Source organism: Mauremys reevesii, linkage group 15 (assembly GCF_016161935.1).
Source record: "Mauremys reevesii isolate NIE-2019 linkage group 15, ASM1616193v1, whole genome shotgun sequence".
Lineage (NCBI taxonomy): Eukaryota > Metazoa > Chordata > Testudines > Geoemydidae > Mauremys > Mauremys reevesii.
The window spans coordinates 9,131,287-9,143,975 of NC_052637.1; the positions used below are offsets into that span (position 1 = coordinate 9,131,287).

Genomic DNA, 12,689 nt, shown 5'->3' on the forward strand with positions numbered 1-12,689 from the left:
AGCAAGTTAAAGGTGGAGGGGGAATTGGTTAATGGGTAGTAAGGTGTGGGAAAAGTGGTTAGATGGTTGGGCTCAATGGGTAGTGATCAATGGTTCCATAGTTGGTTGGCAGTATCATCGTGGTGCCCAAATCCACAGGGGGTGGGCTGGGGGTTCAAAGTGGAAATTAACGATCTGGAATGGGATGGTGTGGACCTTGTGCAAGTTCTTCATTACAGGGATGAGGGGAGGAGAGAGTGAGTTGATTAGCTGGAGGGGAGAGGAGAGGAGGGAAGGGACCTAGGAGTGAGGGGGAGGAAATAAAGAAAGAAAAGACATGACAACACAAGTGCACAAAGAGTCCTGCACTTAGGACACTTGAATACAAAAACACATCTGCAGAGTGCAGGACTGGGGACACTTGTTAAAGCTGAAGATGCAAAGCTAGTGTGGACGAAGGTAGAAGAAGCTGTCAGTATAGTCAACAGTGTGCCCTTGTTGCCAAAGGCTAAAAGCATTTTGGGTTGTATAAGTAGGGGCATTTCCAGCAGGCCATGGACCACATTGCACTTATGAGTAGCACTGGGGAGTACTGGTGAGGGATTGTGTCCATTTCCAGTACCCACACTACAAGAAGGATGATGAGGAGAAAAGGGATTAGGAGGATGGGACAAAATGAGAGGCAAGGGAGGGATATGAGGAGAGGCTGAGGAGGGAGGAACTGATATTATTTAGGGAGGAAAAGAGAATGATGGGAGAGGGAGAGGGATGGACCTTTCAACTAAATGGATCTAGACTGTCCTGAGGATGGAGAGGAGGTGGAGGACAGACTATAAGAAAAACAGATCCAAGGAGGATGGATCTGGAACTTTGGAGTGGTGAGGAGTTGGTAGGAAGGTTTAGGGGGTTAGGTTTCATGGGCAGGGGTGGTAGGTGGGTGGGAATCTCCTTCCTTAGAGGTTTTTAAGGTCAGGCTTGACAAAGCCCTGGCAGGGGTCCCTGATGGGTTGATTTAATTTGGTCCTTGAGGTTTTTTTTTGACAGTCCTGGCGTCAGTGCCATTGAAGTGTTACCTCCACCATGCTGGGTTCAGCACGGGCTGGTAACCGCAGACAGGAGGACAAACAGGTGGGAAACTGAAACAAGGAGCTTTGGGAGTGGTTGAAAATCTGAGCAGCTGGAGCTTAGGAGAGAGGGATGCAGAGTCTGTGGGGGTACAGAACCAGCTGTCTGGATAAGCTAAACCTACCTAAACTTTAGGTCAGCCAGATGCATGTCGGCTGTTGTGTTATGCTTTGATTCCTGTGGTTCAGATTAAATGATACTTAGCTTCACAAAGGCTGGTTTGGGTCACTGTGTTCACCCCAGTTACAGCTCCCTGAGGGGAAGTCTTGCAAGGGCAGAAGAACCTAGTCAGGCCTGCTAAGCACACACAGCTGGTAAACAGGTGTTGCAGCCTGGGGACTGGGTCTAAAGAGTGGGAGAATTGTGGGTTTGCACCTCAGTGAGGTAAAGGCGCAAGGCCTCGCATCTGCACTGAGAGATGTCAAAGGTGCAGCTAGCCTTGAACCATGATAAGGACAAGGGTAAGGGTGGGTAAGTGTTGCTAGTATAGCTAGTAACCTTACATGCAATATTTGTTCTCCTGTATGCAATAATAATACTAAGCCTTTCCATAGAGGTATTTGGCAAAGAGTTCCAAAGGCAAAAAACAGGATGAGGTGCCTACACTATGTCCTTTTTGTGCCTTTCAAAGTCTCTCCCTTCCTTCCTAAGCGACAAAGTAAAAGCTTCAATTTTAGAATTGGGGAAACTGAGACAGAACATGGGAAGTGACATCCTGAAGACCATGAAGCCGGCCAGTGGCAAAACCAGGAATAGATTCCTGCCTATCAGAATTTCAGAGCACTGATCAATCCCCCTGGATCATACTGACTCTCAGTGAATTATCATAGCATAATTGATGTTAGGGATACAAGAGACATATAAGGTCACAGATTTGTAGATTTCAAAGCTAGAAGAGACCATTATGATCATCTAGTCTTAGCTCCTGCATAACACAGGGCAGAGAATTTCACCCAATGATTCTTGCAAACAGCCCATAACTTGTAGTTGAGCTAGAGCCTTTTAGAAAGAAACAGCCAGTCTTGATTTAAAGACTCCAAGTGATGGACTCGGAGTATCCATTACATTCTTTGGTAAGTTATTCCGATGGTTAATTACACTCACTGTTGTAGCCTTATGTTGAAATGTCCCAAATTAATATTAAGTGGTTAAAGATAAGGGCACAATAAAACCTAGCTTACTTTTCAGGTTCGAGCCTCTAGGTCACTTACAGAAAATGTACTTAGTACAGGTCCCCTAGGCAACCTTTGACTGATAAAACCAAACTTTATTTTTTTTTTAAAATGATTAGTTAAGCAAACAGGTGTGCAATTACCTCCTACACAATACTACAATTACACTTATACTCGAAGATGGAATGGTTTATCAAGGGGTGATCACTGAGAACAGAGTGACAGTACCCTTTGGATGTTAATTGCAGATCTCTACAATTTAGCAAGGCTACTCCTTTTATACTCTATTATAATACTAATTAACATTAAACTTTCCTTTACCATAATTATATTTCTGCCACCTTCTTATTGGCTGTTTATATTACACATTATTTAAATTAACATCTGCACCAATGTCCTTCCCATACGATCAAGATAGGCAGCATTTTAAAAAAACATTCTCAACAATTCTCAAAAACACTGATTAAAAACCTTGCTTAAACCTGTTATAACCCAAACATAACAGTAACATAGCCCTGGGACCTGTCCTTGCCAACTCTTACTTTCCCATACCACTCTGTCTCCAACTTATCTCTGACTTTCTCACAATAGCAACTTCATATTCCCATCTTTCTCTACACGTGAGCTAATTTAGACCCAAAATCTAACATCTACTTATTTCTGAACCTCACCACCCTATAGGCTACACTGTTAAAAAATGTAACTTATTCTAGCCTGAGCTTCCAGCCATTGGATCTTTTTCTGCCAGACTAAAAATTCCTCTTTGATCAGAAATTTCCTCCCCATTTACTTATAGACCATCATCAAGTCACCTGTTAACTTTCTCCTTGTTAAGATCAATAGACTGAGCTTCCCATCTAGTCCATCACGATGGGGCCAAAGAAGCATTGCATCTTATTATTTATGTGGATCTATATACATTTTATTATGCTCATACGGTATAAGCACTAACTTGCATTCCTTGTAACCCAATTACTTAAGTAGGGGGCTGATAGTTTGAGAGAGAGCAGATTTTTGTTCTCTATATCTACATACTCTCATCTGCAAAACCCTGATCACTAGTTATTAGCTCAGCTGCTCATGCCTCAACATCACAGCTTATGTTAACAGGGACACTTCTGCTGCCAGTTCAGAAGGTATGTTTTGTTTGGGGCTGGGAGCAAAGCACTCTCAATTAAGAAATGGTACTATGGCTCCTGGGTCCTTTGAAGCTAAACTGAGCCCAGGTCTGGGATCCTGAAGGGCAGTGCTAGACTCATATTTCCACGCAGGCATTTTTCTAAAAGCTTCTATCTTGTAGTTAAGCTCATATGTTGTGTTCTGACTGATTGGACTGGAGCAAAAGCACATAGTGCTATTGACCAAAATCTCATTCAGACTAAAATCTGGGGCTTAAAATTTTCCTTCAATTATTTTTCAAGTGCATATTGGGGTTTTGAGCATTTTTTTTTAATTTTCAAAAATTTCATTTTTTCACCAAAATATTTTAAATGGGGGATGCAGGGCCTCCTGGAAGTTGTAGTTTGATTCTTGTGTCTGCATTCTCCTCTGTGGCTGGCATCCTCAGTTTGACTACACCTCCCATGATGCGTCATGGTCTCCTATTTTATTAAGGGGAAGCTGTGCATTATGGAGTTCCTGTTTCTGCTGTAGTATGGGAGATGTAGTCCAGATGAGGATCCCAGCCCATTGAGGAGAACGGGGACACGAGGAGCAAACTACATATCCCATGAGGCACTGCAACTGCCTTTTGTGGCCAAAATCTCTCTTTTCAAGTGTTTTGCGGAAAACTAACAAATTTCCATAGAAAAAAATGTTTTTGACCAGTTCTACAATGGCGCCTTTATACCAATATAGCTGTTCAAAAAAGCAGGGGGCTTTAAATAGGTGTGGAATGAGAATCTTACCCATCTGTATTATTGCTGAAAAAATTATAAGTAGGTTACTCTGGGGTTTGCAGACGCATAACTGCATTGTTTTTTCACCATTTATAAAGTTAACCAAAAAGTACCCTTCCGTGAAGTTCTGGGGTCATGCTAATGGATGTATTTCTAGCTGTTGTAACAACTGCCATATTGCATCAGGCCAGGTGAAAAAATATGATATATTAAGGGACATATTTTCAAAGGTATTTCTGTGCCTAAAGATGCAGATAGGTGTCTAGTTGGATTTACTAATGTACTTAAACAGGTCACGGGTCAGATTTTTAAAGGTATTTAGGTGTCTAGTGGGACTTTCAAAAGGATCTAGGCACCTAACATCCATTCAAATCAATTAACTTTAGTTCTTGAGGTTCTTTTGTAAAATCCCACTAGAAGAACAAGTGAATCTTTAGGTCCTTAAAAGCTTTTGATAATCTGGCCCTAAGTAAACATTGAATACAGTTAAAAAGGGTGGAATAACAAGGGAATAGTTATAGATTTGGGGAAAGGAGATCATTCCGGTTTGATTAATCTTTCTTCCTTACTTTCTTTCCTTCCAGAGAATACATGGCACACATGCAATGGAAGAATGAAACATCCATCACCAAGTTCATCCTTCTGGGATTTGTGAACCTGAATGAAGTTCAGATTCTGCTTTTTGTGGTGTTTCTAATGATCTATATTCTGACCGTGGCTGGGAACCTCCTCATGGTTGTGCTAGTTGTGTATGACCAGCACCTTCACACTCCCATGTACTTCTTCCTTGGGAACTTGTCTTTCCTGGAGACCTGCTACACCTCAGTCATTTCCCCCAGGTTGCTGGCTGGGTTCCTGGTAGAGGATAGGACAATCTCCTTTGGGGACTGTATCACACAGTTATTTTTCTTTGGTGCTTTCGCTTCCATAGAGTGCTTCCTCCTTGCAGTCATGGCTTATGACCGTTACGTAGCCATATGCAACCCACTCAGTTATAAGGTTATGATGAACTTCAGGGTCTGCCTTCTGTTGGTATCTGCCTCCTGGATAACTGGATTCTCAGCCTCGGCTTTAGTAGTTGGGATGGTGCCCCAGCTAAACTTCTGCGGCCCCAATGAAATTAATAATTTCTTCTGTGACATGGCAGAATTGCTCAAATTATCCTGCGCAAAAAGCCCCCTGGCGGAAATGATCATTCTGGTCTGCTGCTCCCTGGTAACCCTAGTCCCTTTCCTCTTCATAATTGTGTCTTATGTTCTTATCCTCTCAGCCATCCTGCAAATTGCCTTCTCCACTGGGAGGCAGAAGGCCTTTTCCACCTGTGCCTCTCACCTGCTGGTTGTGAGTCTGTATTACGGCACCATCATAATCATATACATGGCACCATCAGTGGACCTGTCCCCAGGCTTCCATAAAACTCTGTCACTTATGTACACGGTCGCCACCCCAATGTTTAACCCCATCATCTACAGTCTGAGGAACCAAGAGGTGAAGGGGGCCTTCAGGAAAGTCATGATGCAGAATTTAGGCATAATTTAAACTGTGATTTTCAGATTGTCCTCAGGAAGTTTAGCACCCAAGTCCCATTGGCAGATCAGTGCCTAATTTCTTTAGACCACCTTGAATAACCTAGCCCAGATCTCAACAGAATTATGACGATTGCCTACAATCTTAACTGGATTTATTAACGATCTCTTTGACTGGGTCTTTCTTCTTCTCCAGCGTCACTCAGGATTTCACAATACTTGGCCTGAAAAAATTCCTGTGAAGTTAGAGGCAGGAAGTTTGAGAAGGGACTTATATCACGGCCCTTATTGTCCAGCTGGGTTTGAAGTGTCTTTGCATGGTTGCAAAATGAAATGTGGACACTAAATTTTGGTGCCTTAGATGTTTCTAAGATCTTTGATTTCCCTTGTGGTCTTTCCTCCATGCATACAACAACAGCTCCTCCCCCCAGCTTTATCTGCACAGAGAATCACGCAAATAAGCAGAACATGCAGAAAAAGCATTTTGCATGACCAAGTGTTCAAGGTTGGAGGGAGGGTAAAGCAGCTGTGAAGACATGTTTGAACTGAGTCCCTGTTGTCAGTCTGAAACAACAAGGCACTGCGTAGCTGAGGCTCTAATACTGGAATTTATCCTTGACAAAATATGAAGTCTGCCTGAGATTTTCAAAGGAGCCTATGAGAGTTAGGCACCCACATCCAACTTTAATTTTGGCGCTTAGTTCCTTTCACTTACTTTGGGAATCCCAGCCTTCCTGGTTGCCAGATGCCAAGGATTTTGTGGCTTTGGTAGTACTGGCCATCACCTGAGCTCAAGAAAACCTCTTCCACCAAGTGTGAAAAAGAGCAAACTTCAGAACATCTGAAACCAGGCCAAGTAGGACAGTGGTTTGTGCAGAGGGATACACATGCACATTTGTGTGTGTACGCACATCAATTAATGTAAACATTCTGGCATAGTCTATATAACCATTTCATTTATGCATCACAGTATATTGTTCACATCTGGTTCCCAGAAGTAAGCATTTCTATCAGTAAGTTTTCTGAGGAAAGCTGTCCCACACTGATCTGAATTATACAGGTGTTTGGGGAAGAATCCACTTTTTTCTTATTGCAAAGCCTCACGGGAAATAGTTATTCCCTGTCCAATTCAAGGATTTGCATTACTACAAGCTTGTCCCAAAACTTTTTAACTCAACCCATCGCCATTATGGACAATTTTGTGTCTCCAAAGCTTTGTTCTTAGCAATGCCCGATGTAACTTGAATTGTTTTTCCCAAATGTAATTGCATTTAGTGAAACAGCCTGATGAGTCTCTGGGGGAAAATGATTGACATCATGATGAAGCATAGCTTACCTTTCTGAGCAATGATGGTCCATTATAATGCCCAGCCCTTTGCCAATAGTCATCCTTTATTTCATGGACTAGCTGTGCATAACTCATACTGTCATCTAGTAGTCACCTCACAGAATAAATCTCTCTTTCACATTAAGTATGATCTACTGACATCTAGTGACCAATATACACTGTAGGGGACCGTTTCTCTTTTTCACTCACTTTGCTCCCAGTCAGGTGTTTGTATCACTTTGCAGTATAACAGCCCATTTATCAACCATTTCTTTTGCTCCCCACTGAAACGTTATCAACTACGTTCTCCAGTGGTGTAAAATAAGGTTGCTCCACTGAAGATCTGCCATCCAGTTTAAATTGATGTAGCTCCATTGGAGTTAATGGGCCACATTCCTCTATGGTGTAAATTGATGTAGGTCCATTGAATCAGTGAGCAGGGCTGTCCAGAGGATTCAGGAGGCCTGGGGCAAAGTGGGGGAGCTGCGGCGCTTGTACTCACCCGGCGGCGTTCCAGATCTTTGGCAGCATTTCGACAGTGGGGGGCCCTTCATTCACTCCGTGTCTTTGGCAGCACTGAAGGGCCCCCTGCCACCAAAATGCCGCCAAAGACCCAGAGCGACTGAAGGGCCCCCCCGCCGCTGAAATGCCGCCAAAGACCTGGAGTGACTGAAGGGCCCCCCCCTCCGCCGAAATGCCGGCCGAAGACCCGGAGCAACTGAAGGGCCCCCCGCCGCCGAAATGCCACCAAAGACCCAGAGTGACTGAAGGGCCCCCTGCTGCCGAAATGCCACTAAAGTCCTGGAGTGACTAAAGGGCACCCCGCCGCCAAAATGCCGCCAAGACCCGGAGTGACTGAAGGGCCCCCCGCTGCTGAAATGCCGGCCAAAGACCTGACCGCCGCCAGGCCAGGGCTTGCGGGGCCCCTGCAGGGGCAGGGGCAAATTGCCCCACTTGCCCCCCCTCCTCCGCACGTGGCCCTGTCCGTGAGACAGATCCCCAGCTGCTGGGAATCATCCATAGCTGCACTGGAACCAATGGCCCAGATCCCCAGCTGTGGGAAATTGGTGTATCCCCATTGAATTTAACAGAGCGACATCATTTTACTGGAGCTGAGAATCTACCCCTGTCACTGCTCCTTTTGTATCCCTTGTTTTCTGCAGCCACCCAGTCATCTTTTTATAGTACGGCTGCCCCTTTGTAAGCCCAGAGGTTCTGCTGACATCTGGTCCCCATTATACAATGTAGCTGCTCCTTTCTCACTGCATACCAATCATCCAGTACAATATACATGCTAAGGTCTCATCAGTGACCCAATTTAGGCATGCTGCAGCATTTAAACAGTACAGCAGCACAGTTCTCCTTCCTTCCTAGTCTGAGGCAGCAAGGTCTGGTGGATCGGTCACTAGAGGTGTGGATTTGTGCCCTCTCTCTGCCATATATCTGCTGTGGGGCCTGGGGGAAATTATTTCACTTCTCTGTGCCTCAGTTTGTCTTCCCAATCTTTGTTACCTTTATCTGTTTATACTGTAAGGCCATTAAGTCAGAATCATCTTTTACTGTATGTGGAAGCCCTAGCAAGCACAATAAGGCTGTGATCTTGGCTAGAGCATGAAATCACAGCTGTGATATACAATATTACTACTAATTGTCCTTTTTGGCCTATTGCTGATTGGAAAGAAGTGGAAGGGGCTATTTCTGGTGTGCTCAATCCTGAAGCTAGTGGGGCTGGATCACAAACAGCGCCCTGTTAGGGTAAAACACTAATTTTTCATCTCATTACTATGGTCACAGTGTGAGGTACAAGAGATTTGAGTCTCTACTCGAGTTTGTATCTGTTTGAATACTCCTTGGTGGAATAAACATTTCTAGTCATTCCCTACAACCTGTCTGTCACCGCCTAAACACCACTGAAGTTCACTGCAAGTTGTGTCTTTTTTTGCAATATGTTTTTAATGGCACAAAGCCAGATTTATAGGCAACAACTCCATGAAAACACAGCCCTACATGTTAACCAATTTTATTTTACTTATGCATGAATTTCCTATCAAGATAGCACCTTGTAACACAGAGAAACATTGAAATACAACAGGTCAGAAGAAGAGGAATGGTATTTTATATGGTTAGCAGATTGGTGAGAGGCAGAGAGATGCCACGGTCTCTCTTTCGCTCTCACATCCAAGAAGTGGCTTCAGGGCTTCTCTCCCTTTATTTGCATGGCAACCGGGAGTGGGATGTTGCTTGTTTACTCTGTCACCATGTTACAATCAACTGGAGGCCCTTGGCTGTTATGGCTGTTAAGAGGTGCATGGAAAGAGCTGCACAGAGGAAGCCATTTTCAGTGCACGCACAACAAGAAGTTTGTTCACTCCTACAAAGCTTCATATTCAGGAGCGCCAGCTACTGACACTTCATTCATTAACTATTGACATAGATACAGACTTCTCTCATTTATAGAACACTTTTGTAATGCAACACAGTGTCCTCTGCTGAGGTGAGGTTGGTGGGGTCTGCCCAATGTCAGAAGGTCCAACACTCCATTAAGATGAATGGTGCAGTTCCCTCCACTGAAAGCTACTGTCTCAGGCTCTGTGAAGACTCAGGCAGCTCTTGCTGCATCAATTACACTCAAATCAACTGTCCCTCTCTGGCTTTCTGCAGACTCAATCAAGTGTTGTGGTGTTGGTAATACTCAGGGCAACTCCCATCTCTCAGAGATTTTGTCTCAGGCTTTCCGCAGACTCAGGCAGAGAGGATGAATATATCTTTCCCCTTCCTTCCCATAGAGCTGAGGGAGCTGGTGGGTGGATAATCTGTACATATTGGCCTGAATGCTCAGACCAGGATGGAGAGGCAGAGCAGAGGAAGAGAGAGCAAGAGCTAGGTGAAGCAAACTGAGGGCTGACGGCCAAGGGCCAAGCTAAGGATCACATTTTCAAAACAGCTCAGCATGGAGGGTAATGAGCTGTGTCAAAAATCTGTCTCTAAGTGTCACTCAGGAGTTGGTGGCTGATGGACATTTTTGAAAACCTGTCTCTTTTCATTGCCTAAATGGAAACGGAGCTTTTTCAGAAAATCTGTCATCAGTTGTGGGTGCCAGGTTGTTGGAAATCTGCCCCTGAGGGTGGGATTTTCAAAAGCACCTAAGTGATTTAGCAGCTTAACTCTCATTGCTAGAGTCATTGGGACTTGGGCTCTTAAATAGCTTAGTGGTTTTTGGAAAATCCCACTCTTGTATGTGTCCAGCTCAGTGCTGAAACATCCCAGCCCGGGAGCTATATTGTGGAACACAATGGAGTGCAGAGCACTGTTTTTGGGTAGGTGCCCTCATGCTATCTGAGCACCTCTCAAACAATAATGGATTGTATCCACACAATGGCCCTGTGAGGTCGAGGAGGATTATTGCCTTTTTACATTTGAGGTACTAGGGCACAGATTAGAAGTTTTTCTAAAACAATAAGATGTTTGTTTCAGGCATTGTTTTGGGGAAGTTCTCTGGACTGTGTTATACTGCAAGTCAGACTAGATTATCACAATGGCCCCTTCTGGCCTATGAATCTCATATTTGTATCATTTACAGGAGAAGATAGGGTCTCCCCTGACACCAGTGAAGAGCATTTGGAATGACCAACCTTGGGCGTTACTTTGTTTTCTGTGCAGACAGTACGAACAATGATCCCGATGCCATCATCCTTCTCCTCTCAAAGGTTGACTGTCTTCCAATACATGCTCTACAGGATAATTGCTTCTGCATGATCCATGTGAAACCAGTTGCTGAGCCTGACCCATGGTTACAGGCCTAGTAGATGGGGGGAAGCTGTACATGTCATATAACTTGATTTTTAGTAAGACTTTTGTCACAGTCCCACATGATATTCTCATAAGCAAACAAGGGAAATGTGGTCTAGACAAAATTGTTGTAAGATGGGTGCACAACTGGTTGAAAGACCTTTCTCAAAGAGTAATTACACTGCTCTACAGGCAAAATGCTTCTGAAATAAATGTAGTCAAACTTTACTAATTCTGGGTCACTGAGAACAAAAATGATGCTTAAAATTGTTGATTGGCTCTAGTTTTCGAGGTATGCTATTGGGTCAGTATATACCCTTGACTTGGGAATAGCGGAGGATAAGTGAGTTATAAAGGGAAGGGATCTCAATTTAAATCAGAAATGACTAAAATACATCTTTGACTGGATCTATGAATAAATCTATGACTGGGTTTGGACAGTACTTGCTTTTTAGGCAAAACAATGAATGATGCAATCTGAAGCTGGTATTGCGTCATACGTGATATGAATTGCATCATGTTATTCCTAGAAGTCATGGATGATGCAATCATAACGAAGCTTACATCACTCTGCTGAACAAATTGCCCTATATCAGCTCTAGAAATCATACAGTGTCGTGCTCTCTTATTTGTCAGTGTTTGATTTTGCAAAGGGACACATTTCTGTTTAGCCAAAGTGAGCAGAGATGCCTCGTACTTGTGTGAACAGTGCAGATAACTTCTGCTATGTTTGTGGTGACGTGACTTTTGCATCACAAAAGCGCAGTATAACCACCATGGTTAAGAAAGCCTATCACCTTTATTTTGGCTGCAAAATTGGAGATCAGGACAAGAGGTGGGCCCCACACATATGCTGCAACACTTGTGCAACAAATCTTCACCAGTGGTTGAACAGGAAAAGGAAATCTATGCCTTTTGCAGTGCCAATGATTTGGAGAGAGCCAACAGATCATACCAGCAATTGTTACTTCTGCATGGTGCCTCCAGTTGGGAAAGGTGTGTCAAAGAAGAAAGAGCGGACTGTGCATTTGTAGATGGGTCAGACTCACCCCTGTGGCGCCTCCTGCTGGTGACTCTGGGAATTAGCTCTTTTCCAGCACTGGAGTGCCCTCTGCAGGCCGGTGATCCACCTGTCTTCTCCTGGCCCCCGTGTCCCTCCCTGGATCCGGTGCCCTTTTACATGGGGGTGCTGCCCCCGGCAGTAACCCCTTTCTCTCTGTGTTTCCCCTCCTTAGGGAACCCCCACCCTCTATCCCCACCTTGCCTCAGTATTTGGCTACTGCCAGTCATTGTCTAGCCCCACGTCCTGGGGAAGACTGCAGTATCAGCCTACTCATCACTGGCAAGGTTGGGTTTGGACCTGCTGCCTTGGCCTACCCCTGGGCTGCCCTCTGCAACCCCTAGTACCTGTTAGCCCAACGCTAGGCTGCAGCCTGGGGCTTTCCAGGCTGGAGCTCCCCAGCTCCTCAGCCTTTCCCCAGCCCTGCTTCACCCTAGGTATCTGGTCTCTAGCTCCCTGCAGCCAGGCCCTTCTCTCTCTGAAGGCAGAGAGAGACTGTCTGGCTTCTAGCTTCCCTGGCCTTCTTATAAGGCCCTTGGCTCAGTTTGGGGCATGGCCCCAGCTGCAGCCACTTTCCCAATCAGCCCATCCTAGAGCAGCAGCTCTCAAGCCCTGCCAGGCCGCTTTTTAAAGCCCTCACAGCAGGAGCAGGGGATCCACCCTGCTACACCCCCCCCACCTCAAGAACCCCTCCACCGGGGGGCAGGTGGGGTGCTCTACCGGCCCAGCTTTCTCCTCAGCTGGGCCCGCAGAGAATCCCTTTCTGCTCGCAGGCTCTCCAGCACTTGGAGCAGCCTGCTTGCTTCACTCTTA

The 12,689-nt window shown here is 44.9% G+C and overlaps 1 protein-coding gene across 1 annotated transcript; it reads left to right on the forward strand.

The window, feature by feature from the left end:
- Positions 1–4,774: 4,774 nt before the first annotated feature.
- On the forward strand, positions 4,775–5,713 carry LOC120383141 (olfactory receptor 1020-like). The gene has a single exon (XM_039500762.1). The coding sequence runs from the start codon at positions 4,775–4,777 to the stop codon at positions 5,711–5,713; it is 939 nt and encodes a 312-aa protein (XP_039356696.1).
- The last annotated feature ends 6,976 nt before the right edge of the window (positions 5,714–12,689 follow it).